General features: G+C 35.6%; 1 protein-coding gene and 1 pseudogene across 1 annotated transcript in view; both read left to right on the plus strand.

Moving 5' to 3' along the window:
• Window positions 1-23,978, plus strand: part of BMPR2 (bone morphogenetic protein receptor type 2) — a 211,954-nt gene extending 187,976 nt beyond the window's left edge. The window contains exons 11-13 of the mRNA XM_044241330.1: window positions 11,359-11,531; window positions 13,862-15,141; window positions 16,546-23,978. Of these exons, the coding sequence (XP_044097265.1) occupies window positions 11,359-11,531; window positions 13,862-15,141; window positions 16,546-16,796 (1,704 nt within the window). The 3' untranslated portion in view covers window positions 16,797-23,978. The remainder of the gene's footprint in view (window positions 1-11,358; window positions 11,532-13,861; window positions 15,142-16,545) is intronic.
• A 3,222-nt stretch (window positions 23,979-27,200) lies between these two features.
• Window positions 27,201-27,289, plus strand: LOC122903757 (annotated as a pseudogene).
• Window positions 27,290-27,785: the final 496 nt, after the last annotated feature.

Raw genomic sequence — 27,785 nt, forward strand, 5'->3', positions numbered from 1 at the left:
AGTGTCTGCCTTAAGTTCAAGTCATGATCCCAGGGTCCTGCGATCGAGTCCCACATTGGGCTCCCTGCTCTGCAGGAAGCCTGCATCTCCCTCTCCCACTGCCCATGCTTGTGTTCCCTCTCTAGCTGTATCTCTTTCTGTCAAATAGATAAATAAAATCTTTTAAAAAAAAAAAGTGTGAAACTTTCTCAGTTGTTTTTTTTCCCTCCTCTAGTCTCTACTTTATCCACCCCATTTAATCTAGTCTTCTAAAATGTACTATATGTTCCAGAAGCTATCCCTTCTTTTTTTCACATTTATTTCAGTTTTTATATTTCTCTTCTTGACAAATCAGCAAACTTGCTGTGGTCTAGAATTCAACATTTTCCATGCTTTTTTTTTTCTCATACAGCCTACACTAGGAAATGCAAGTATACATCATGATATAGTGTCTTTAGGTTAATACTTAACCTTACTATGTACTCTGTGTTCTCTTATTTGCTATTCTAGTCTAGAGTATTTCAGTTTGGGGAGACTGGTGTAGTTATTTGTTTTAAATGTTGGTTCTCAACCCACTAAACTCATTTCATAACCCATTCATGAGACCCCACTTCCATTTTCCTGTCATTACAGAGGAAAGATTTTTTAAATTTCTTGTCTTTTTTCCCATTTTTTTCCTGCTTATCTTTCTTCATCAGTGTTTTGAATGATATCCCCTTTATCTCATTTACCCAAATGTTGGATATCATTATTTGTATATATGCAGTTAGAGTCCCTTGTTGAAGCACTCATCTGATTTTACCCAAATATTTATAATTTTCTTAATCTTATTTTATCCCCTCAAAAAATTATAACATTTGAAAGAGATATACTTGATATGGATTAAACTGCGCATATTAATGATACATAATTTGTTAGGTTTTGATATATGTATATACCCATAAAACCATCACTATAGTCATAATTATGAACATGTCAGTTACCCTCTAAATTTCTCTTTTGTCCTTTTGTAGTTGCTTCTTCCTGCCTCTTTCTTTTCTCCATGAATCCCCAGGCAACTACTGATCTGCTTTCTGTCACTAATGATTTGTATACCTTTTCTAGAATTTTATATAAATGGAACCATACAGTATGTACTATTTTTATCTGGCTTCTTCCACATAGTTTAATCATTTTCAGATTCATTCATGTTGATAAGTATTTCAGTAGTTTATTCCTTTTTATTGCTGAGTAGCATTCCTTTGAATGGAACAATTCTTTTGAATGCTTCAACTGGTTTACCCATTCACTTGGTGATGAATATTTGTATTGTTTCCAGTTTTTGGATACTAGAAGTAAAGCTCTTATGATCTTCCATGTGCAAGTCTTTGTATGGACATCTGCTTTCATTCTCTTGAGTAAATACCTAAGAGTAGAATGGGTGCATCATGTTACATGTCTGCGTAACTTTTTGAGAAAGTGCCAAACGTTTTTCCGAAGTGACTGTACCATTTTACGTTCCCACCAAAAGTATATGAGAGTTTCAGTTCCTCTACATCCTTGCCAGTACTCAGTATGAACATGCTTCTTAATTTTAGATATTCTAATAAGTGTGCAATAGTATCTGATTATGGTTTTAATTTACATTTCCCTGATGACTAATAATATTTAGCATCTTTTCATTTGCTTATTTGCCATCCTTATTCCTTCTTTGATGACACGTCTATTCAAGTCTTTTGCCTACTTTAAATTGAATGGATTGGGGCGCCTGGGTGGCTCAGTGGGTTAAGCCGCTGCCTTCGGCTCAGGTCATGATCTCAGGGTCCTGGGATCGAGTCCCGCATCGGGCTCTCTGCTCAGCAGGGAGCCTGCTTCCCTCTCTCTCTCTCTGCCTGCCTCTCCGTCTACTTGTGATTTCTCTCTGTCAAATAAATAACTAAAAAAAAATAAAAAGAAAAAGAAATTGAATGGATTGTTTTCTTACTGTTAAGTTTTGAAGCTCTTTATATATTCTGAATACAAGTCCCTTATCAGATATATGACTCAAAAATATTTCTTCCCAGACTGTGGCTTGTGTCATTCTCTTAAGAGTATATTCATAAGGGCAGAGAGTTTTAATTTTGCTGAAGCCCAATTTATCAGTTTTTTCTTTCATGGATGTATTTTTAGTTTCATATTTTAGAAATCCTTGTGTAACCCAAGGTCACAAAAATTATCTTCTGTATTTTCTTCTAGAAATTGTATAGGTCTATGACCCATTTTGAGGTTGTTATATCTTATTTTTTGGATCTTTTGCATAGTGTGAGGTATGGATCAATATTCATTCTTCTGTATATGGATATCTAATTGTTTCCTACCATTTATTTTTAGAGACTACTTTTTCTCCATTTAATTAATTGCTTTTGTAGTCTTTGTCAAAAACTCATTGTCCGTATATATGTAGGTCTATATCCAGACTCTTTATTGTTTCATTGACCTATATGTCTGTCTCATTGCCAGTACTTCAGCATTTTACTGTGTCTTGATATCAGGTAACATTAGTCCTCCGCCTTCGTTCTTTTCACAGTGTTTTGGCTGTTCTACGTTCTTTACATTTCATAATCAATGAATTTTATAATCAGCTTTTCAGTTTCTACATTGAACCTGTTGGGATTTTTATTAAAATTAAATTAAATCTATAAATCAATTTGAGAAGAATTGACATCTTAGTAATATTGAATCATATTAATATAGATTCTTAATTCTTAAAGAGAAAGATTTCTCTTTCTCTTAAATTGTATTTGAAAAAAAGAAGGGTCACAAACCAAAAATACCCTATACTGGCTTTTATATTTACCTACGTATAGTTTCTTTGACCAGTGTTCTTCATTTCTTCAAGTTATTGTCTAATGCCCTTTCACTTGAGCCTGAATGATCTTTTTTGGCATTTCTCATAGGGCAGATCTGCTAGCAACAAGCCCCCTCAGCTGTTGTTTATATAAGAATGTCTTAATTTCTTCTTCATTATTGAAGGATAATTTTGTTTGATAATAGAATTCTTGGTTACCACTTGTTTTCTTTCAGTACTTTAAATATATCATGTCCCTGCCTCTGGCTTCTATGGTTTCTGATGAGAAATTGGTTATTAACTTTTATTTAGGATCCCGTGTACATTTCAAGTCACATCTCTTTTGCGTTTGTCAAGAATCTTCATCTTTGGCTTTTTATAGTTTGATTACAGTATGTCTCAGGATAGAACCTTTTGAGTATATTCTACATAGAGTTTATTGAGTTTTTTGGATGTGTTGTTTCTATTATTAAATTTAGAAAGCTTTGGACCATTATTTTTTCAAATATTCTTTCTGCCCCTTTTTCTTTCATCTCCTTCTGGGGTTCCCATTCTGTATATTTTGGAATGATTGATGACCTCACAAGTCTTTTAAGCTCTGTTTATCTTTCTCCTTTTTTTTTTTTTTTGTCTGTTTGTTTCTGTTCCTCATACTGCATAATTTTTTCAGTCATTCAGTAATTCTTCTCTCTGTTCATAGCTGCTGTTTGAATCACTGTAGTGAATTTTTCATTTCAGTTTTTTTACTTTTAAGCTCCAAAGTGTCTTTCTGGCTCCTTTTTATAATTTTTATCTCTTTATTGGTATTCTCCAGTTGATGAAAAACTGCTTTCCTACTTCCTTTAATTCTTTGTCCATGGTTTCCTTCATCTTTTGAGCATATTTAAATCTTTTTGTACTAACTCCAGTATCTTAATTTCCTCAGGAACAGTTTCTTTCATTTCTTTTTTCCTATTGAATGGGCCATATATTCTTGGGTTTTTGCAAGCTTTGTGATTTTTTAAGACTGGATATTCTGAATATTCTGATTAGCAAAAAGAAATCAAAAGAAAAAAAGTTAAAATACTCCCCAAGCCTTTACAGTTTGGCTTTGTGTTGGGGCCCTCCTTTTTTTTTTTTTTTTTTTTAAAGATTTTATTTATTTATTTTACAGAAAGAAATCACAAGTAGATGGAGAGGCAGGCAGAGAGAGAGAGAGGGAAGCAGGCTCTCTGCTGAGCAGAGCCCAATGCGGGGCTCGATCCCAGGACACTGAGATCATGACCTGAGCTGAAGGCAGCGGCTCAACCCACTGAGCCACCCAGGCGGCTGTTGCGGCCCTCCTTTAACATTCATCCAGACCCTTTACAGTTCTGCTTTAGCCTTCACTTGCTGCTAGCGCTGAGCCTAACAACCAGCCAGTTATGAAAACTTATGGTCTTCTTTGAGCATGCATCCCACCCTGCAGTCAAATGCTCTACCACTGAGCTATACCCCCATGCATCCCACCCTGGATAAGTGCTTGGCTTTTCTAGGTTTCCCAGTATATACAGTTTTTCAAAACCCTCATTCCCCCAAAGTGTGTCACACCCCAGCTTTTCCTCCCTCGCTTCCAGCTTTTCTTTTGTGTGGTTCAATTTTTGTATTTTGCCCCAGGCTGTAACACTTGTTCCTTTGGCTTTCAGTGATTTCAAGGAATGTTCTCCACTTAGTCATATCTACTTCTCTTCTCTTTTCTGAGAAAGTTCTGAATTAGGCAGAATAAAGACAGACCCCCTTCTTTGGTTCTTCAGGGAATTCACAGACATGTTAGAACAGACAGCATAATTCCTTGGGAACAGTATCATTTTCCTCTCTCTGGAAATCTGGTTCCTACACGGGGAACACAGACTTCTATCTTCACATTTTTACTTGGTTGCTCTCAACATTTGACTAACTTCCGGAGCTTCAGTAAGGTTGATTCTGACAGTTTTTACCAGGATTTTTGTATTTCTGTGGGAGCATGTCCCCTGGTTTCCTTCTTCTGGCGTCTTCACTAATGTTCTCATACAGTGAGTTGGGAAATACCCTTTCCTCTTTGATTTTCTGGATAGAATTGGCATTATCTCCTTCTTGAATGTTTGGTAGAATTCAATAGTGAAACCACTGGGGCCTGGATTTTTCTTTGTGGGAAAGTTTTAAACTATAAATTTATAGATACAGGAACTAGTCAAATCATCTGTTTTTTCTTAAGTCAGCTTTGACACTTTATATCTTTGAAGGAATTTGTCCATTTCATCAAAATTGTCAAATCCTGGGACGCCTGGGTGGCTCAGTTGGTTGGACGACTGCCTTCGGCTCAGGTCATGATCCCGGAGTCCTGGGATCGAGTCCCGCATCGGGCTCCCAGCTCCATGGGGAGTCTGCTTCTCCCTCTGACCTTCTCCTAGCTCATGCTCTCTCTCACTGTCTCTCTCTCAAATAAATAAATAAAATCTTTTTAAAAAATTGTCAAATCCTTTCTTAATATTTGTTTAAAGATTTTAAACTAACTCCCCATTGGTGACTTAATCTTCCTGTTTCTATACAGTTTATTTCCTTAATTTTCTCTTATCTCCTTTTTTACTTATTCTGGGATATTCATCATTGCTTTACTTCTAGGTCAACATTCTATGACCAAATCATTATTTTTAGGACCCTCAGAACTCCATGTATAGTCAACCTCTTTAAATTCTCAGCTATTTTTCTAATTTTCCCTTTTCCCTATTTCATATTAATTTACTTCTAAATCTTATATAAATGATTTAACAACCATTATTTTAACTTTGTTTGTAACTTATAATAGATTTTTCTCAAAAACATGATCAAGTTACAACTTCTATAATAGAACCCATTTATCCACTGGGAACTGGCTGTGTTCTGTCAGCATAGTTTCGAGCCAGTCATCATAGGATAATGTATAAACTGTAGAGCTCTGCTACCTGGGCTTTGATCTTAGTTTTGCCACTTATTAGCTATGTGCTCTAATTTCTCCTCTGGGCCTCTTTTCCTGCATATGAAAAAGTGAGGATGATAATAGTACCTCAAATAAGAATTAAGTGAATTAGAACACAGTCTAGTACATAGTAAGAACTCAACAGTTGTTAACTATTATTATGCATCAACAATGATTCAGTCTTAAATATAGAAACTTCTCAGAGGTAGAGTTTCTGTTTACCAAATTTTATTCATCATCCAGGACAGTGCCTTGGTGAATGTCTTATTTTGGCAGGGGTGAGAGTGGGTAGAGGTGGGATCTCTTTTTGAAAAAGTATTTTTACAAATTATTTTCCAACTGTATGATGAAAAGTAACCAATATAGCTTCATTCAGTGTCTTTCTTTGCTCCAGATACAGAAAACAGCCACTATACAATTTTTAGCTGCTTGGATTTTGGTGTTTCTGAGCTCTTCCGGGCAGTTGGTGAATGGGTGCTCTATTTTGGAAAGGAAAGGGTCTCTTTCAGTTTTGTGTGGAAAGGCATCTAAATCTTTGTTTTAGAAAGATTTCAGTGTGTACACTTCATGTTTAGTAATAAAGAATATGAATGTGTAGATCTGTGTGAGTGGTATATGAGGGGTATGTGTTTGAATAAAAAAGTAATAAGTTTCTGTGAAAGAATACCCAAGAAATTGGTAACATTGGTTGCCTATAGACTGGGAAAATGGGTGGTTGGTGGATAAGAATGGAAGGCAGATTGTATTCTTTTTCTGACATTTTGAATTTATTGACACATACATATATTACCTATTCAAAAAATTTATTAAATGTATGTGGTTAAAATTCAGAGTTCAAACAATAAAAAATTATTTTTAGCGATTCAAAAAATATGCTGTCCCCAGACATCTAAAAGGCCCTCCAAGGAAACAACCACTATTGTATTCCTTCTGTAGGCTTTAGAAATTTCTATGGATTACATGACTATATGTTTTTATATCCCTTTCTAATATATAGATGGGAATTACTACATCCACTTACCTTATAATTTCTGCTTAGCAATTGGAAACATATACATCTTCCTAATTCTTTTCATTCTATATGGTATCCATTACACTGCAAGTTTTTAGCCAGATCCCTATTAGAGGATATGTGGGTAGTAGCTTTTGCTGTTAAAAATGATACTGCAATGAACATCTTATACACACATTTTTCTAAAATATATAAATGTGTTTGAGGAATAAATTCCCAGAAGTAGTATTGCTGACTCAAAGGGTAAATACATTTATAATTTGTTATTGATAGATTACCCTCCAAATTGAGGACACTCCTGACAATAGTATAAGTGCCCATCACCAACACTTTGTATTATAAAAATATTTTGATCTTTCTTAATGCGATAGGTAGAAATGGATCTTGTTTCAATTTGCAGCTAGTAAGTACTAGAACCAAGATTGGAAGCCAGGTTCTTAATTGCCACTCTTGCTACAAAACTGGAACTAATATTCTTTTTTTTTTTTTTTTTAAGATTTTATTTATTTATTTGACAGACAAAGATCACAAGTAGGCGGAGAGGCAGGCAGAGAGAGAGGAGAAAGCAGGGTCCCCGCTGAGCAGAGAGCCCCATGCGGGACTCGATCCCAGGACCCTGGGATCATGACCCGAGCCAAAGGCGGAGGCTTTAACTCACTGAGCCACCCAGGCACCCTGGAACTAATATTCTTAACTACTATACTATACTGCCTCAACATAGTAAGATTAAGCATCTTTGCATATTTTATCAGGAATTTGCACTTCTTGTTTATGTGCCCTTTGTCCATATTTCTATTATGCATTTACTATCATTTTTTAAATGTCTTGTTGCTAGCAAGCATCACAGAAATTCAGCGAAGAAGCATCAAAAGATGCTAAAACTAGTGGGTAAAAAGATGAATAGAGAATAATATATTTATGGAAACTTTAAGTATTTCCTCCACTCCAAAAACACTGATTAAAGTCTTTAAAAAAAAACAAAAACCTGATTGAGTATAAAAGGGAAAAATGAAACTTTATAGTAGAGAAACCTGGCAGGCACCAACTCAGACATGTGATCAAGGTTAACTTCACTAGTAATGAGACAAATCAAAATTGTGAGCCATTTGATAAGATGCAATGAGAAGAACACAGCATCTGTAGGGACGCCTGGGTGGCTCAGTTGTTAAGCATCTGCATTTGGCTTAGGTCATGATCCCAGGGTCCTGGGCTCAAGTTCTGTTATCAGGCTCCTTGTTTAGCAGGGAGCCTGCTTCTCTCTCTGCCTGCTGCTCCTCCTGCTTTTGCTCTCTCTTTCTCTCTCTGACAAGTAGATAAATAAAATCTTAAAAAGAAAGAAAAAGAGGGAAGGACAGAAGGAAGGAAGGAAGGAGAGAGAGGGAGAAAGAAAAGAAAAGGAAAGGAAAGGAAAAAAAGAACCCAGCATCTCTTTTGTGATTTTTCTGCCAAAGTTTCAAACCTTGAATCTAACCATGAAGAAATATCATTAAATTGAGATTCTAAAAAGTAACTGGCTGGGGCCCTTGGGTAGTTCATTTGGTTAAACATCTGACTGTTGATTTCGGCTCTGGTCATGATCTCAGATTTGTGGGATTGAGCCCCCACATGGGGACTCATGCTCAGCAGAAGTCTGCTTGAGACTCTTTCTTTCTTTCTCCCTTTGTCCTTCCCTCCCCCCAGCCCCACTCTCTTGCTCTCTCCCACAAATAATAAATAAGTCCTTTTAAAATAGTAACTGGCCTATAATCTTCTAAAATGTCAAATCCATGAAAGATAAGAAGTGTTAGATAGCATCTATAATTATGCTGCCAGTGGAACATTAAATATATTTATTAAAATTTTTTTGAAATTGTTTCAAAATTGAAAGACCAGTTCATTTTATCAAACCAGTATCAAAATCCAGTAAGGTAAATGTGTAACTATTTTTAGAGGTGTATTTATTTAAAAAAAAAATTGCTGATTTCTGAACTCCCTCTGTTATTTTCAAATCCGAGTCAGTTTTAAATCCATTACATATAGTTTTTTCTCATGTTGATGGATTTCGTATTTGGAATTTGACTGCTTGCTAAAATTGATTTGTAATCCCAAAGCCAATATTCTGAATGCTTTTATGATCATTCATGGATATACAGAGTAGCGAAAAACTTTAGTCACCGGATATACATGTTTCCAACTGAGGTCAACAGGTCCTCTGCCTTTTTGTTTCATCTCTTACACTATAAACAGATGTCCTTTTTGCTATTTTGTGTATTTCTCACATTTTAGGGGCATTTTGTTAGTGATTTCTGGTTTAAAATAGCTCCCATGTGTAGTGCTAAAGGGCTGAGTAGTGTTCATAAGCACTGGAAGGCTGTGATATGCCTTTTGAAGAAGGAAAAAATGTGCTAGATTTACTTTGTTAGGGGATGATGTAGAATGCTGTTGGTCATGAGCACAGTTAATAAAATTAATACCTATTTTTAAAGGTATCTTTAAACAGAAAAACAAATAAAACAAGATTATGTATTGATCAGTTGACAAAAATGTTGTGGCCAGAGGCTCACAGGAACATAACCTTATATTTCCCCTAGGAGAAATGGTTCAGTGTTCACTAATTCAGCATTTACTGCAACTTTGTAGAACATGACTACCATAAATAACAGATTCAATTGTACTTCTAACATAAACACCAAACTTCTACCTCAGGAGGGTAGTTTTCCTTAAACTCCAGATGATCACTATCTATTCTTCAGGTTCTTCCAAATTTTGAGAAATAGGTAGATGATTATTTAATGAGAGGATTATTAATTGATATCTATATCTGTTGTTTAAATTTTAATTTTTACTCAAAAGTCAGAGCCTGGAACATATATTCAAATAGATTCCAAAATCCAGTGTAGGGGGCACCTGGGTGGCACAGTCAGTTAAGCATCCAGATCTTGATTTTGGCTCAGGTCATGATCTCAAGGTCATGAGATCAAGCCCCACCATGGGCGCTACTGTTAGTGTGGAGCCTGCTTCACACTCTCTCTCTCTTTCCCTCTGCTCCTCACCCCCTCAAATAAATAAATAAATCTTCTAAAAATTCAGTGTAGGTGCGCCTGGGTGGCTGGTTAAAGCCTCTGCCTTCAGCTTAGGTCATGATCCCAGGGTCCTGGTATCGAGCCCCGCATCGGGCTCTCTGCTCAGCAAAGAGCCTGCTTACCCCCCACCCGCCCCTGCCTGCCTGCCTCTCTGCCTACTTGTGATCTCTGTCTGTCAAATAAATAAAATCTTTTTTTAAAAAAATCAGTGTAAATGTCAGCCTTAAAAGATATATTTTGGATTTGTGCTGTGGTCAGAATTGGGGAACCAGCAATGCCACACTGAGGCAGGCAGCTTAAGAGCTAAGGGAGCAAGAAAGATGGTATCAAGGGTGGGCCATGGTGTGGGTATTGATTTAGCATATGCCCACAACAAACACCATCAGGTTTCCTGCAGGTTAAGATTTGTTTGTTAGAGAACACAAATTATTAGGAAAACACTAAAAATAGTGCCAAGAAAGCTAACAAGGATTTTAGCTTAAAATAGGCTTGTAAGATAAAATGCCCAGATTAAGCATTGCATGGAATACATACTAAAAATGATTTGTCAGTTATCTAAAACATTAAAATTAAGTGCTATTCTACATTATTTTTTAGATCTGGCAACCCTCATCTTAATTTTTTTGAAAGCATTTTATTTTTTTTTAAAGATTTTATTTATTTATCAGAGAGAGCGAGAGAGGAAGAGAGAGCAAGCACAGGCAGACAGAATGGCAGGCAGAGGCAGAGGGAGAAGAAGCAGGCTCCCTGCTGAGCAAGGAGCCCGATGTGGGACTCGATCCCAGGACGCTGGGATCATGACCTGAGCCGAAGGCAGCTGCTTAACCAACTGAGCCACCCAGGCGTCCCTGAAAGCATTTTAAAAGTGCAAGAACTGTGAATATCTGCAGCAAAAAGCTCTGAAGCCTAATAAACACAAGTCCAAAAAAACAAGTCTGAATGGATTCTGGATGACAGTTTGTGAAATCTGTTTTTAAAAAAGGAAGTTCAAACCAACTTTCCCCAAAAGGGAGACTATTGTTCATTGCTGATAAAGATGAATACTACAGAATAGACCGTTTTTGATACTATCGCTGAAATTAGTTTAAAGAAAAAGAAAACACCAAGTCTTTAAACTTCACAGTTTGAGTGAAGTACTCTTTACCAGGTGTAAAAAAGCTAACCTAGAGATTGAAGATAGCCTGGTGCCAAAATTCCATCAAACTCAAAACTCATTTTTTAAGTGGAATTAGTGGCTTTTGCTAGAAATAACAATGAACAATGTCAGAAACCTGTGACCTTGATGAACCACGTAACTTTTTACAACTTGCTCACATTTATGGCTAATTCTTTAGGAGTTAAGTTAAACCTTCCTTGTTTGCTTACATTAAGTTCCTCATCTTTTGAGAAAAATGACGCTTTACAAATCTCTGAAGTCTAAAATATTTTATTATAGCTGTATAAAATATTGGTTGAAGATAATTGATTTTTCTTTTACTTTATGTCACTAAAAATTTAGTTTGTTTTTTTTTTAAAGATATACTTTTTGACATGTACTTTATTATAGGCAGTGAGGTCACTCAAGGAGACAATCGAAGACTGTTGGGACCAGGATGCGGAGGCTCGGCTTACTGCACAGTGTGCTGAGGAGCGAATGGCTGAACTTATGATGATATGGGAAAGAAACAAATCTGTGAGCCCAACAGTCAATCCCATGTCTACTGCTATGCAGAATGAGCGGTAAGATCTTGGAGGGGTTTGACATTCATCAGCCAGTATTGAAAACTGAGAATAAACAGAGATTAGGGAAGAAATACTATTAAGCCAGTCTAAAAAGACAATGATTAATTCATACAATCTAACATTGTGGTATTTTTCTCAATATGCCCATTTTTTGCTAGAGATTTTTGTTTGGCATAAGTGCAGGATGGAATTTGTGATATTTTAATATCTCAAGATATAGTTAAAAGAGGTTAGTCTTTATTAATGCTCCTACTTCCCTAAAATAATAAAGGCAAAACATCCTCATGGTTCCAAAAGTTTATAAGCACTTCTGCATATATTGTCTCATTTATCATTTGTTGCCATTATTTCTTTCTCTTACTTTTTATTTATTTATTTATTTTTAGGGAGAATAGAACTATGAAATTGGCTATTTAACCACTGTTTCACTAGAGACCAAGATTTCAGTCTTCCTATCCAATGTTCTTTTGTTTATAGAATATCCTACTACTACTAAACATGAAAGCAATTCGTTAGGTTTTTCTATCCCATCATAAATATTACTTTATGAGACATTTCTTTGTTAAATTATGATCTTTCTAAATAAAAGGGCTTTTTTAAAAATTCCTTTAAAAAATTGCAACTTTCAGATAATGGTAACCTATGTTTCTTTCTTGCATGCTTGGGGGAATGTTTTCCCCCAAATTTGTCATTTTATTTAATACATGTTAAAATTTTTCCGAAAAGCACCCAGGAAAGAGTTACCAGAGAAAATTGAGATAAAACCATACTTGATTATTGAATTATTTTTTTGCTATTTTCTATTCTAATTTTTAAGAGCAATTTGTGTTATAAACTATAGACCAAAATTGGGTTTACACTGCTTGTGTTTGGACTGAATTAGCTTCAGCATGTGAACCCTTATCCCTGATATTTCAGCAAGTCAAGGAAGGTAAAGACTAGCAATCCTAAATTCAAATTTTTGTACTTTGTGCCACTTGAGGATAGTCTTCTGCTTCTGTCTCCCCTGATCTCTGTATTTTCTGTGTGCTCTAGCATGTTATTTGTACCTCTCTCAGGCGTAAGTTACTTTTCACTCTAAGTACTTTTAAACTTTTTCTAAATGGTAAGAAATCCTTGATGGGACCCTCCCTTGTATTGACCATTTTTCACCCCCTAAGTCCTTCAGCTCTGTGGTTTTACATGCTGTTTCCCATGTCCATAGTCATTTCTAAATAGTTTTCCTGAAATCATGCACTATACAACTACTTTTTTTATTCTTCACCCTCCTGTCATTCTCCTTGAGCTGCTGCTTTTCTCCTAATACTTGTATCTAATAATATTCCCATTATTTAGTTAAAGCTATCCCTGCCTTTATTTTATTTTTTTCCTGCCTTTATTTTAAATGACCTAAATATATTTAGTGTGATGCTTAAGAACCATCCCTCTCAAGGTATGATAAGGACTGTGAAGAACTCTTGATAACTAGAGAGTAGTTCTGAATTGTTCCTTTATCTGAATGTCACATATACTCTTCTTAGTCTGTAGAAGTTTCATTGATATGGCTCAGTTTGCCCCCAGAAAGGTACATTCCATTGCTAGACTTCCTCTTAATGGAAGCATGGAAGCACTTTGGAAGAACCTAAAAGCTTGTATTCTTTTTACCATTTGGCCTGTAACTTAATTGGTAAAGTATTTATTGAGTTGCCACTATGTATCTAGGATTGTAAGAGTACAAAAGAAGCATATAGTGGCTCCTCCTCTCATGAATCTTTATATCTGGTTGTGCAAGTATACAGTTCATAAAGATGTATTTGGTAATGTTACAAAGCTATAGGGGAGATTTTTTTAAATTAACTCTTATAAACCAAAATAGTGAACATCCATAAAAAACATATCTAGATCCACTAGGTTTTCAGTAGTCTTATTTCATATAAAACTAGCATTTAGGGGCACCTGGGTGGCTCATTTGGTTAAGTGTCTGCATTTGGCTCAGGTCATGATCTCAGGGTCCTGGGGTTGAGCCCCACTGGGCTCTGTGCTCAGTGGGGAGTCTGCTTCTCTCTCTCCCGCTGCCCCTCTCTTCAACTCTTGCTCTCTCTCTCTCGTGTGCTCTCTCTCCCTCAGATAAATAAATGATATCTTAAAAAACAAAACCAACTAGCATTTAGCAAGTTATTAATTGACACTTAATTGTGTGATCAGAATTTTTACATTACCTCTAGTGCAGTGTGGTTAGGAACAAAATAAAAAGCAGTTCATCCTTTAAAATCAGTGGTTTTAAACTTGGAGGGTCAGTTTGCCATAAGTGTACATTCTCAGTGTGGCACTTTTTTTCTTTCTTTAAGCAACCTGTCACACAATAGGCGTGTGCCAAAGATTGGCCCTTATCCAGATTATTCTTCTTCCTCATACATTGAAGACTCTATCCATCATACTGACAGCATTGTGAAGAATATTTCCTCCGAACATTCGATGTCTAGCACACCTTTGACTATAGGGGAAAAGAACCGAAATTCAATCAACTATGAACGGCAGCAAGCACAAGCTCGAATTCCCAGCCCTGAAACAAGCGTCACCAGCCTGTCCACCAACACAACCACCACAAACACCACTGGCCTCACTCCAAGCACTGGCATGACCACTATATCTGAGATACCATACTCAGATGAAACAAATCCGCATGCCACCAGTGCTTCACAGCCCATTGGGCCAACCCCTGTCTGCTTACAACTTACGGAAGAAGACTTGGAGACCAACAAGCTGGACCCAAAAGAAGTTGATAAGAACCTCAAGGAAAGTTCTGATGAGAATCTCATGGAGCATTCTCTTAAACAGTTCAGTGGGCCAGACCCACTGAGCAGCACCAGTTCTAGCTTGCTTTACCCACTCATAAAACTTGCAGTAGAAGCAACTGGACAGCAGGACTTCACACAAGCTGCAAATGGCCAGGCATGTTTAATTCCAGATGTTCCACCTGCTCAGATCTATCCTTTGCCCAAGCAACAAAACCTTCCTAAGAGACCTACTAGTTTGCCTTTAAACACCAAAAATTCAACAAAGGAGCCCCGGCTGAAATTTGGCAGCAAGCACAAATCAAACTTGAAACAAGTAGAAACTGGAGTTGCCAAGATGAATACCATCAATGCTGCAGAACCTCATGTGGTGACAGTCACCATGAATGGTGTGGCAGGTAGAAACCACACTGTTAACTCCCATACTGCCACTACCCAGTATGTTAATGGGGCAGTACCGTCTGGCCAGACAGCCAACACAGTGGCACACAGGGGCCAAGAAATGCTGCAGAATCAATTCATTAGTGAGGATACCCGACTGAATATTAATTCCAGTCCTGATGAGCATGAACCTTTACTGAGACGAGAGCAGCAGGCTGGCCATGACGAAGGTGTTCTCGATCGTCTTGTGGACAGGAGGGATCGGCCACTGGAAGGTGGCCGAACTAATTCCAATAACAACAACAGTAATCCGTGTTCAGAGCAAGATGTTCCTACACAGGGTGTTCCAAGCACAGTAGCAGATCCTGGACCACCAAAACCCAGAAAAGCACAGAGGCCTAATTCTCTGGATCTTTCAGCCACAAATGTCCTTGATGGCAGCGGTTTGCAGTGTAAGTGAAGGGATCATTTAATCTCTCCTGCTTGTCTTTTGGGACCGTTTAATTACTTAGATAAAATTAAATTGTGTTTTCAACTTGCAATTACTTATTTTTACCGCTTTTGGAAACATGGTAAGCCACTTGGTTGGACTCAAAAGTAATCAGACTGTTGTAAAGAAGAAAAGTAATTTTTTGTTGGTAGTCACTGTCACAACAGTCAGAACTTAATACCGACTTTAACACATGCCTTACATAGCTGCTGGTTCATAATGCAATTCACGTACTTGCTGTGAATGGTTGAAACTAAGTAAATACGAGTTTAAAAGCTCCAGGTAAAATGATGTCAGTAGAACTTTGAAACACTTGTTGAGTATTTTAATATCTATTATGTACATACAGATTTTATCAGACTAACCTTAAATCTTTAAAATCTGGAGAAAATTCAGAAAAAAATCATTTTTTTTTTTTAAACTGAAGTTCTTGGTCTTGGGGGGATTTTTTTTTTAGTATCATCTAGTCCAAGAGTTACGTGTTGAGCCTCCTGCCTGCCTATGGCATCTTGCCACAGGTCCCCTAGACAGATAACTTGATACATGGTTTCTAGCTCCAAAGGGATTGTAACACAAGACAGCACACCAAAATCTTTAATAGTCATCATTATACAAGTGATTTCTCTTTTAGGCTGACAGCACTTTATGGAAAAAAAGCAGTCATGTTTTATGGTTGTTGTCAAGGACTACAAAATGGCCTAAAGGAATTTGGCTCTCAGAAATTAATCAGTAGGGGGTACCTAGCTGGCTCAGTCAGTGGAGCATGCAACTTGATCTTGGCATATGGGTTTGAGCTCCATGTGGGCCTAGAGTTTACTTAAAAAAAGAAAAAAATCAGTAGAATCTATCCCCTTGTTTGAGTGGCTCGTATTATAGGCCAATTGATACACCCTACAGCAGGGCTCCACAGCAATAAAATGTCTTGTCAGTTGTGGGAAGAGGAAATTACTAGAAAATTAATACTATAGTATTTATATCATTCTTCTGAAAATATTATATGCCATGTACCTTTAATCTGCTTTGAACATTAAGTAGAATGATTAAATGCATTTTGCCAAGTTAGGAACACTACCAACAAGGAGAGAATTTGAGAATACAGCTGAAAACTTCCAATTTTCTCCTCTGTTTTTGCTTGCCCAATAGAATAATCCAACCAGTTATGAAAACGATTGGGCTTAAAGAGTCTCAGAATAAGTTGGTTAAGGTTTGCCTAGAAAATAATTGCCTGACATCATGAATTTCAAGTAATGTCTATTAATACCTCCTGCAGATATTAGTTTGATCTGTTCTTGAGTTACAACCCTAATTTCTTACTATTTAATAGTTTCTTTATATATAGTTTATTTTCCTGTCCTTTTATTTTCAGTCGGTGAGTCAACACAAGATGGCAAATCAGGATCTGGTGAAAAGATTAAGAAACGTGTGAAAACTCCCTATTCTCTTAAGCGGTGGCGCCCCTCCACCTGGGTCATCTCCACTGAACCACTGGACTGTGAGGTCAACAACAATGGCAGTGACAGGGCTGTTCATTCCAAATCCAGCACTGCAGTTTACCTTGCAGAAGGAGGCACTGCCACAACCATGGTCTCTAAAGATATAGGAATGAACTGTCTGTGAAATATTTTCAAGCCTATGGAGTGAAATTATTTTTTGCATCATTTAAACGTGCAGAAGACCTTTTAAAAAAAACTGCTTTATCTTCCTGTCAGTACCCTCTCCCACCCTGCAGCAGGACTTGCTTTAAATAGATTTCAGCTATGCAGAAAAATTTAGCTTATGCTTCCATATTTTTTAATTTTGTTTTTTTAAGTTTTGCACTTTTGTTTAGTCTCATTAAAGTTATATTTGTCTGTTATGACCACAGAATTATATGTGTGTGTATCAAAAGTGGTCTCAAAATATTTTTTTAAGAAAAAAAGCAAAAACAATGTATTGCTGATAATCAGTTTGGACCAGTTTCTAAAGGTCATTAAAGCAGAAGCAAATTAAGACAGGTTTGACTGCAGTGGTGTCTGATATCCATGTTTTATTTCTGGGCACAAGCTAGTTTATATGTTGAACTGTTCCTGAACATATTATCTGTTGGACATTCTTTTCTCTTGTGTTTTGTTGAACGTGCAATAGTCTATAGTCCACAAATAAGCTTTCTTGTAAGCTCTCTTCCTAACAGAGCACACATTCTTCCATAGTAAATACATTTTTCTGCCCCAATCCCCATACTTTTGGCAGGTCAGTTCTATGGCAGTGATTTTTGCTCAAGAGAGAGCAGCTACCTGATTTCTTGCTTTCTTTCTCCTTATGGAGAATGCAGAAACATTGTCTCAAAGGGCTCTAAAAAAGGAACTACCAAAACCTAACTTGAAATGCCATTTCTTTTAACCTTCCAAGTCCTAAATGTTTCTTTCCAGGCATTTTAATAAACGTATTTGGTTCTGGTTTTTGGAAGTTCATAAGAGAGCATAGAACAAAGTAAACGAAGTCAAATATTAGCCTTTCTTCCTTTTATTTTATTTTTATATGTATGTTCATGATCCATATTCATTTATTTAAGAAGCACATTTTTATCGGAAAACTTATAGAGCTATACTTATAAGGAATTTTTAAGTAGGTAGATGGTTAAGAATATATAGTGTAATAGCCTTCATTCTCTGAATAGGCCATCTTTGACTCAAATAAAATTACATTTCCTATTTAAAATAACTTCAAAAGTAATTCATAGTTTTGAACCAGTAGTAACTTTTTATTCTCTTCCCTGCAATGCCTGGTGACTTTATCTGAAAATGAGTCCTCTTCCCATGACCTAAAACACTGTGTGGAAAAATCATTCATCTGGCATGCCAAATCCCTGTGGAAGGAAAGATTGCTGCCAAACCTATCATTTTTGAGCAGACTGAGGCTTACCTCTCTTTTTTCAAAACTGTTTCTTCACTAACCCCATTTTCATAATTTGTCTTTTTGCCAGCTTTTCATATGATCTTTGATATATGAGCAGCATTTATTATTTACATTATATTAGAATATACCTTTTAGTGATAACACATTAAGTATCCTTCAAGTCATATTGTTTTTTTAAAAGCTTCCTTTGCTTCTTTCCTTACTGATAGTTATCTCTAAACAACAACCTCAGCATGTTTTTTTAAAATAAAGCACTTTATGTCAAATAAGGGACTTTTTTTATAAGCACAAATTATTTTCTATCAATTTGCAAACAGTGATGTTCTCACTTAATTTTTCCAGATTGTCAGAGTACTTAATGGATGTTATTTAACTAAGTTCTAAGATTTCTCTGAAAGATTAAAAGCTAAGAGAAAAACACAAATGCCCATATTCTTGCTTTTAGGTTTTTATCTCCTGAACAATGTTTTCTCACTTGTATTCCTCTATCTTCATCATTTAGCTAAAGGTAACATAAGTTTCCCAATTTGCTGTCCAAGATATTTATAATTTACTATATAAGGCTTCTGTTTTTTGTCATCTATTATAATCCTATGAGTTAGATGTTATAACACTTCACATTTATGCTGATAGATGGCTGAACACAGTTTTGAATTTTTAGAATTAAGATGATTTTTTTAGTGCCCAGGATATCCACCTTTTGTGTCTTACTGGCCCTTCTCTTGATTCAGATACTTAACATTTTTCAGTCTTCTTGCATAATTATTTTTCTATCTATGTAACAAATTATTTATATCTTTCTCACCAAATTTTCACTTAGTTCTCTTGCCTTTAAATGTCTTTAAGCTGCATTGCTGCATTTCATTATTTTCAAACACGTGTAGGATATCTTTGAATCAAAGTAAATTACATTCCTTCTCCAATTGAGGCTAAATGACCATTTGAGATCTAACTGATCGTTTCCTGACGGAAGTTATCCTACCTTACTTTGTATCGAGGCTACTTGGTTGTAATTTTTCCAGCATCTTTTTTTTTTTGATGTTTAATATTAAAATGCTTTCAAGAATTTATATACCAAAATAAAAGAATCCTTTTAAGTTTCCCATTTCATGCAAGCATGTTTAAAACAAATAATTTTCTTTCCCTGGTTTTTTTAGTAGATCCTTAAAAAATAGGAAGAGTAAAAATTGTACATCAGACCAATTTAGAATCTGTAATATACAAGCAAGCAAAATTACTTAAAATATTTGCTAACATCTAATAATGTTTCTTAAAGCGAATATTTAACTGCTGTTACAATATTTTGCATGTAGAAAAGCATTTGGATCCTTTAAATAAAGGCCATTTAGTGAAAAAATACTAAAATTCACTTTGCTAGTGTTACAACCTTAAAAGCATCATAATAGGTAATCAAATCCTAATATTAATTCCCTGAACTATCCTAACTGTATGTCAGAACTAGATCATTTAAAGAACTTGATTTGAATTGGGTTTAGACAAAAATTATTTAATCATTATTCCTAACAATGTTCCCCCTTTTTAAATTCATAATTTGGGGAAAAAGAAACCAATATCAGTGTAAAATGTTATGAAAGGGCACAGGATTTGAATAACAGTAACTGACGATTTGTTATATACTGTATGCTGGGATATACATTCACAACTCTTCTAATCCTCATAGCAACTATTTAAAGATCATAGTTAATATTTCCACTTTACAGATTGAGGAAATTGAAGCAAAGAAAAGCTAAGTCATTTGCCCAAGTTCCATATCCTAGTAATAGAGAAAGCTAGATTTTAACTTGGGTTTGCCTCTCCACATCTCTCTCATCCACACCACACTGCCTACACACTCTATGACAGGATGTGTGATATAGTGACATTTTGTAAGAAATTCAGTCATTACACTCCAGCACAAATGTGGCTTGTATATAGGCCAAACCAGATACCTTAATCACTTTCAAAGTTAGACGAACGTAAGACATGTTGGCATGTCTATGCTGGCTGTTGCTTGAGAAATAATTACTAATTCAAGATGAAATTCAATCCCACATCTGCCATCATGAATCCTAAAATCATTTCTCTTCTCTTTACTCCTAATATTCTTGCATTGTAGAACTAAAGGTAAAGTAAATTTTAAGGGAAAAGTGAAGGTGGCTTATGAGAACAAATATTTTTCCCTAAATTGATGCCATACTTGACTTGGAGGAATTAATTTAACATGGCTTTTAAGTCTCACCAATCCTTTGACTCCATCTTGAAAATTTCTGCTTGTAATGACTTAGAGAAGATTTTGCTAATCCAAAGAGCTAATTGAGGAAGACATAGAAAGGATACAAAGGTATCTTTTTTTACAAAGCAGTTTCGATAGCTTCCTTACACGTACCCACTTACTGCAGAAAATGTACATTGGTTCTGAATGTGAAAATAATTAAAGAAAGGTAGGAGCACTCAAGTAAGTATGTGTTTCAGTGGGAATTGTCACAAAATTTGGCAAGTGTTTTTATTTAAAATATTTTCAAGTTTGGCATCTAAAGCCAAATAGAGTACCTGGTAGGCCACAGCTATTTGCTGAACTTTCCATCCTCAAAGTCATTTAAAATGGAAGAATACTTAAATAATTTTTCTTGTTTCTTTTTTTAATATTTATGGAAATGAATATTTCATTGGAGGTAGTTAGCTCCTAGAACTTGAGATTACATTGTATTCCTGAACAGCCTTCTATAAATTTATGTTGAACTTAATACCAGTTATGTGCAGGTCATTATGTAACTATTCATAGATTGCTTTATATATTACTTTATCTTCCAAGCTAACTTATTAGAAATTGTACACACAGTTGATTATCTAGACCTGTGTAACACTCCCACACACACCCCAGGAGTTTTTTTCAGACTGAGATGTTTCTAAATATACCTTTTGCTGTCAGTTCCCTCTTCAGCAGATAAAATTGCATTTTAATTTGTAGTTTCTGAACTATGCAAATGTTAGCCAAAACTACCTTGCATGATCCACTCTTAAATATATTTCTTGACTTAGTAAATCTGGCAAATCACTGTTTGAGCTAGTTACACAAATGTTATTATCAAAAGAAGGCTTTTCTATAGCTTCTCAGATTAAACTAGTATAGAAGAAAAGAAATCTCAGGGTGCTCTGGTGCACCTACCCATTACTTTCCTTCAACTGCCTTTTAGTTTGTGTCTGACTTGCTGTATCCCTTGGTTATCTGAGTTGCAATCTTCTGTGTCAGGAAAGTTTTCTTCATGTCTATTCTGCTTCCCTCCTGTTTTATTTTATGTGCATTTGTCTCCTCCAGCAGTTAAAAAAAAAAAAGAACAGTTGGCCATCTTCTCCAGTATTGTTATTTTTCATTATGCTTCAGGCTTCTCAATTAACATCTAAGTCTCAGTTCTTCAGACAAAACTGCTTTGGTTCCCTTAGCATTTCCTTCTCAGCCCTATTTTAATAACTATTTATACTTAAGAACACCTAAAATTATATTTTATTTTACATTATATTCGAATTCATTACTCCCATTTAAGTAATAGTTCAGTAGGATAGAATTGAGAATTTGAGATGTAGTAACATCTGAATTGTTTGACAATGGATCCAACCATCAGATTGTCAGAAAATCAGCACTTAATTTGAGTTTTGTATTATCTAACATTTCCTACTAAATTGTGGAGTTTTATAATTTTATATTCTCATTAGTTCTAACTAAAAAGCCATGCATACAGAATTGTATATAATTTTGCCATTAAAACTTTTAACCTATATTGCAGCAAGCTTAGCATTATAATTGAGCCACAACATTTTACACTTTTCCTTGTATCAAATATTAAACAAAATGCAAGATTACCTTTCAAAAACCTTATAATAATCAGGTATTATCTATGGACATTTTTGCAGACCACTTTTGAAATACTTATTATTTTGCAACATAGACTGGACTATAACGACTTTCATTTAACTTTTAAGTGGCTGATTAAAGTTGAGTGTTTGTGCATATAAAAAAAATCCAGGATTTTATCTCATGGCTGATACATTTGAAAGTAAGTAATTCAGAAGATTTAATGCTGTATATTAGAATTATACCCCAAATAAATCTATCGTATTTTGAAAATTCCAATTCTGTTATTATGTGATGTTCATAGTTTTACTATTAATTGTAGTGACATTCATTTTTTTGAACTTACTTTGCAACCCAGATTCTAAAGTTTAAGAGAAGAAATCTTAAGAAATAAATCACGTCGCTAGGGCATCCATTTTATGATTGAATTTTTTAAAAAATTACAACTTTCAAAAAATGTTTCAAAAGGCAACGTAGGTTTTTTCCTTTTTTTTTTTGTACTTTTAGATTTCAGAAACATCTTCATGTGTTAGACTCATTCTATAGACATAATATTACTTAAAAACTCAGGGTCCTTTTCATCCTTTGCACATGAGAAACTAATTGGTAACAAACAAGCAATTAGTCCAGTTGAATATTTAAAGTATTGCACATACAGTTCATTGAATGTTTCATCTTATGATTTGACTTAATTTACATAGACATAACATCAGATTTCATTAATTATAAAAACTTGCCCAGTTCTGTAGTTACTGAATAGAGGGAAATGACTCAACCAACTGGCTACATGTTGCAGCCTATTTAGGCCTTAGAGTTGAAGCATCATCTTAAAACCATTTCTCTTCTTTGGGTAAATGGTTATACATGATGGGACAAATCATTTCATTTTGCTTTGTTTTTTAATAGGAGAATTTAGTAAAGTTATTCCTCTGAGATAAAATTTTCTTGAAGTAATTCAACATTATAAAACTCTTCTAAAAGTGAATTAATGAGTTTATAGCCTTAGTAATAGTTTGGATTCTTTTGAGGAGGTAACCTATGGTAAGCTGTTTATCACCTTGTTATATCCAAATAGAATTTTTCCTTCAATCAGACAAATCAAAGCTCCAAATTGATATGCTGTAGACTTAAAATCCTAGCAGTGAAGTTATTTGTAATCAGTCTCTTGTCTCAGGCTCTCCACCTTATTACCAATCCTCTTAAGTATGATAGGGAAACATATTTTTAAAGGAGCTTAATAGTAAGAAAACTAAATTACTAAAAGATGCAATTCAAAGATAGGTTCTGGTTAAAACTGAATTGCTTGGCTTCTGTGGCTTTTCTTTTTCCTGTCACATTTATTTATTTAAAGTTTTTGTATGCCTCGTCATGTTTCCATGGAAATTATATTGTGTAAGTGTTTGTATAAGCTGGAATCATCCTTAATTTTCTGTTGATAATTTTTCAAATGAAGATAAGTGGATAATTGTAAAGTACACTAACTCTTAGGGTATTGTAGTAGCTGAAACATGGAGATGTGTAGCTGCCGTGCTTTTTCTGAATGGACAGGAGAAACATAAGCTACAGAGTATTCATTTCTGAGGATGCTTTTCTGGAATAAGAAAGGCTGAAAAATATTGGCAATTCCTCAGAACCCTCTTTCTTGTTAACGGGTATCTTTTGTTGGTGTGTTTTGCTCTTACATTACAGATAGAATATCATATGAATTATGAATAATTACTTTCAGTTATTTTTGCTTTTGTAAAAGCCGTCTGAGACCTTGCTATGCTGTGTAAGTTGTGTTTGATGGATCAGTGTGAGTATGAAATAAAGCAAATCACTTTTCTTTTGTATTATCTATGGATGCCACTATGAAAGCTGACATTAAGCCACTAAAGAGTTTTTTATGAATAATTGTAAGTAAATGCTTTGATATATATAAACCTAAATAAAAAGATTGTATTGCTACAGAGACATTGGAGAAGGAAATTTTAAGACAGTTCTTTAGGTTTAAAAAAGGCTTGCTGTAAAATGGTGCATTATTCCATTTATTAAAGATCATATTAATGACAACAGTAATTGTATCTTTTGATTTTATTAGGTCCCCAGAAATTATGACTGTTAGTGTGATATTTTAGGTGTTTTGCACCAGAATAGTAAATGTTTTAATATACTCATTACTCAATATGATACAGTTTTAAAAAATCAACTAACATTAGAATAATAGTTGCAGGGGCACCTGGGTGGCTCAGTGGGTTAAAGCCTCTGCCTTCGGCTCAGGTCATGATCCCAGGGTCCTGGAATCGAGCCCCATGTCGGGCTCTCTGCTCTGCAGGGAGCCTGCTTCCTCCTCTCTCTCTCTCTCTCTCTCTCTCTCTGCCTGCCTCTCTGCCTACTTGTGATCTCTGTCTGTCAAATAAATAAAAAATCTTTAAGAAAAAAAAAAGAATAATAGTTGCACACTTTCTGTATACTAGGCACTGTGGTAGTTAATTCTACATATGTAGAATAAATAAAATACACATTGTCCCCATTTTAAAAATTAGAAAACTGGTTCGGGAAAGTTCAATGTCTTGTCCAAAGCCACAGAACTGGTAAATAGGGATTCAATGTATTTCCCATTTTGCTTTGAACTAATAGTTTTAAATCTGGTTATGGCAAGAAAATTCAAAAATAAAAGCAACAATGGCCCAGCGGTAAAAAGAATAGCCAGGAACATACATGAAGCAATTTGCTGTTACTGAAATGCTAACAGGTACCAAAACAACTGTCTCTACTGGCCTAACATTGATGTGTTTGTACTAAACATCATCAAATAATCTTTTAAGTTAGATCTTCATGTTTTTAAAAGTCCTTTTTATTGCATTTAAGTCCTAAATACTGCATTTAAAAGTTGTTTGCATTTAAAAGTTACAATAAAAAGTCCTAAATAGGGGCACCTGGGTGGCTCAGTGGGTTAAACCTCTGCCTTCGGCTCAGGTCATGATCTCAGGGTCCTGGGATCCAGCCCCGCATCGGGCTCTCTGCTCAGCAGAGCCTGCTTCCCCCTTTCTCTGCCTGCCTCTCTGCCTAGTTGTGATCTCTCTCTCTCTCTCTGTCAAATAAATAAATAAAATCTTAAAAAAAAAAAGTCCTAAATATTGCATTTAGAAGTTAAAATGCAGTATGAGTTTGTGAAGGCATCATATATATTTTTAAAGATTTTGTTTGTCAGAGAGCAAGAGCACAAGCAGGGGAACCAGCAGGCAAGGGGGAAAGCAGGTTCATCGCTGAGCAAGGAGCCTGATGAGGGACTCAGTCCCAGGACCCTGGAATCATGACCGAAGCCGAATGCAGACACTTAACTGACTGAGCCACCCAGGGACCCCATATTGTTTTTGACTCCAGATGAATTCACTGTATTAGCTAAGCGTCCCGGAGTAAGATCCTGTATAAACCCACAGGATAGCCATGTGTTAAAAGAATGCTAGACTGGGGTGCCTGGCTGACTCGGTTGGTAGAGCATGTGACCTTTGGTCTTGTGGTGAGTTTGAGCCCTACGTAGAGATTATTTTAAAAAATAAAAAATATTTTATAAACAATAGGAAAAAAAGTGTCAGACCTGCCTTAAGTAAATGCCAAGGGAATATTTGTTTTAGGAGAAGCATGGCCTACTCTTGTAGGCACTTAATATTTTAGGGATAATAGATTTGGGGCACCATTTCCCTTTTGATTTGCTTGCCCTACATTGACAATATAATGTAATGGACTAATGTTGCAATTCTCTACAGTACCCACTATGTAATATTCAGGATGATAACTAAATGTCCTTAGAGAAAATATGATGGTCTGGGAAAAATACATAATGACCTACTGAATCTTTTAATAAGAACTTCTCACAAGTAAAATTATTTTCATTTACACCTACATCTATCTGATCCATCTTCCTAGTTTACAGCCTCTGCAAATGACTAACTTTAGCTAGTGATTAATCTTTCTAATTCTAATAATGAATTTTCCCCTTATTTTCTAGTCTTTTTCAAATTAAATTATATATTTGGGCAGCTTTCATTTTATTGTTATAATGTGTTATTCTTTTTTTTTTTTGAAATTGAATCACTATTACTATATTGAGAGGTCCAAAAAGTATGGTATTATTCCTGGCCCCCAGGAACTTAAACCAACTTGTGGAGGAGAAAAGGCCTAAGAAGAAATAGTTACATCCAAACAAGATGACATGTTAAGTGCCCAAATTAGTGGTAAACTACATGTTCAATATGTGTTTAAAGAGCCAAAGAAGACTTGAGTGAGGAAATGATTATTGAGGATAGTCTTGAAAGGATAGGTGGGGTTTCAGTAGGAAAAACGAAGGCAGGAAATTTGAAGTGACCAGAGCCAGATAAGAAAGAATAGGGACTGGAAATAAGCAGATCCAAATATCTTTTGAAAACCAGACCCAGGTGTCTAGACTTGCTGTCATAGCCAACGAGGAGACCAAATCTTCTTAGCTAGGAAGGACCTTGACAGAAATTTTTAAAGAAGTTTGGACTGACAGGTATGCAGAATAGATTAGAAAGGAAAGTGATTAGAGTGAGGGCATGAGAGAAACTGCAAATAAAATGCAGTTTTCATTGTGGTCAGTAAGTTCCTTTTTCAAAGGCGCATCAAAAAAATTTCTGAACACCCAGTGTGTAATAAGTACCATAGTAGATAAAAGACACAGCACCACCCTCAAGTTGCTCATAGCTGATTTGGAGAATATTATAGTACAGGTTGTAAGTATTATGATAGAGTGAAAGTCCAGTGTATTATGGAAGTACATGGCAAAGGTATCTAATGCACTCTTACTGAATCAGACAATTTCTCCTTTTGAAAGATCTTTTCCTCACTGTCTTAAAATATGAGTAAGAATTAATTAAGAGATGAGCCATGGCCCTCTCAGCAGATGTTATAGCACCCATGAAGCCCTACAGAGGGGCAAAGAGGGTGGAGCTTTTTCAAGGGGCCAGGAGGATATTAGATTGGAATAGAGTTTGGGATACTAAGAGTTTGGGATACTAAGTGAAAGTTACGAAGGGAAATGGCACAGAAGAACCCAGATGACCCAGCTGGGACTATATCACAAAAGAGCTAGCATGCTATGCTAACAGTTTGGACTTACCCTGGAAGTCAGTGGAAGAATTTAAGCAGAGGAGTTTCTACTTAAGAAACTCAGTTGGTAATATAAAGAATCAACTGAGAGGAAAGAAACTGAATATAGAAGCATAGGAACTAGTGTGGGACTGGCAAGAGATAATGAGCGCCTTAAAACAAAGTTGAGCTTTGCACAGTGGCAGTATCGTAGCCAATGAGGTTTATCTGAGGCGCGATTATTGCTAATTGAAAACAAGGTTGAGTCAGTGATGGAGAGGCAGCAGCAGCAGCAGGTTGGGTCAGGGTTAAAGAGAACCAATAGGACCCAACTAACTACTGAGATGAGCACTGTAAAGGCAAAGATTGTAACTTCAAGGTCCTAATATGGCAAAAGCATGAGAGAAATTAAAAATCTCAGAGAATATGCAGCTCATTGCCTTTATAGATTTTTAAAATAGAACAATTTTGACGTCATGTGTTCCAGTTTTTGGTTCCAAAAACGTGTGCAGACACCTTTCACCTATTACCTATAGAAATGATTCAAGAACAGAGTCTTCTCTAGGTAAGTCACACAGAAGTTCAATTTTATCTTTTTTTTATCTTTTTGAGTGAGTGTCTATCTTTCATTCTTTATCTTTTATCTCTTTGAGTTGAGTCTAATACCAACTTGTTGCACATAGTAATATACTAGGCCATTGGGGGTGGTGCTTGCTATAAAAATGAGTTTCAAGAGCAGCCTTAAAAGGAGAAATAGAAAAAAAAAAAAAAGG

This window comes from Neovison vison, chromosome 3 (genome assembly GCF_020171115.1).
Source record: "Neovison vison isolate M4711 chromosome 3, ASM_NN_V1, whole genome shotgun sequence".
NCBI lineage: Eukaryota > Metazoa > Chordata > Mammalia > Carnivora > Mustelidae > Neogale > Neogale vison.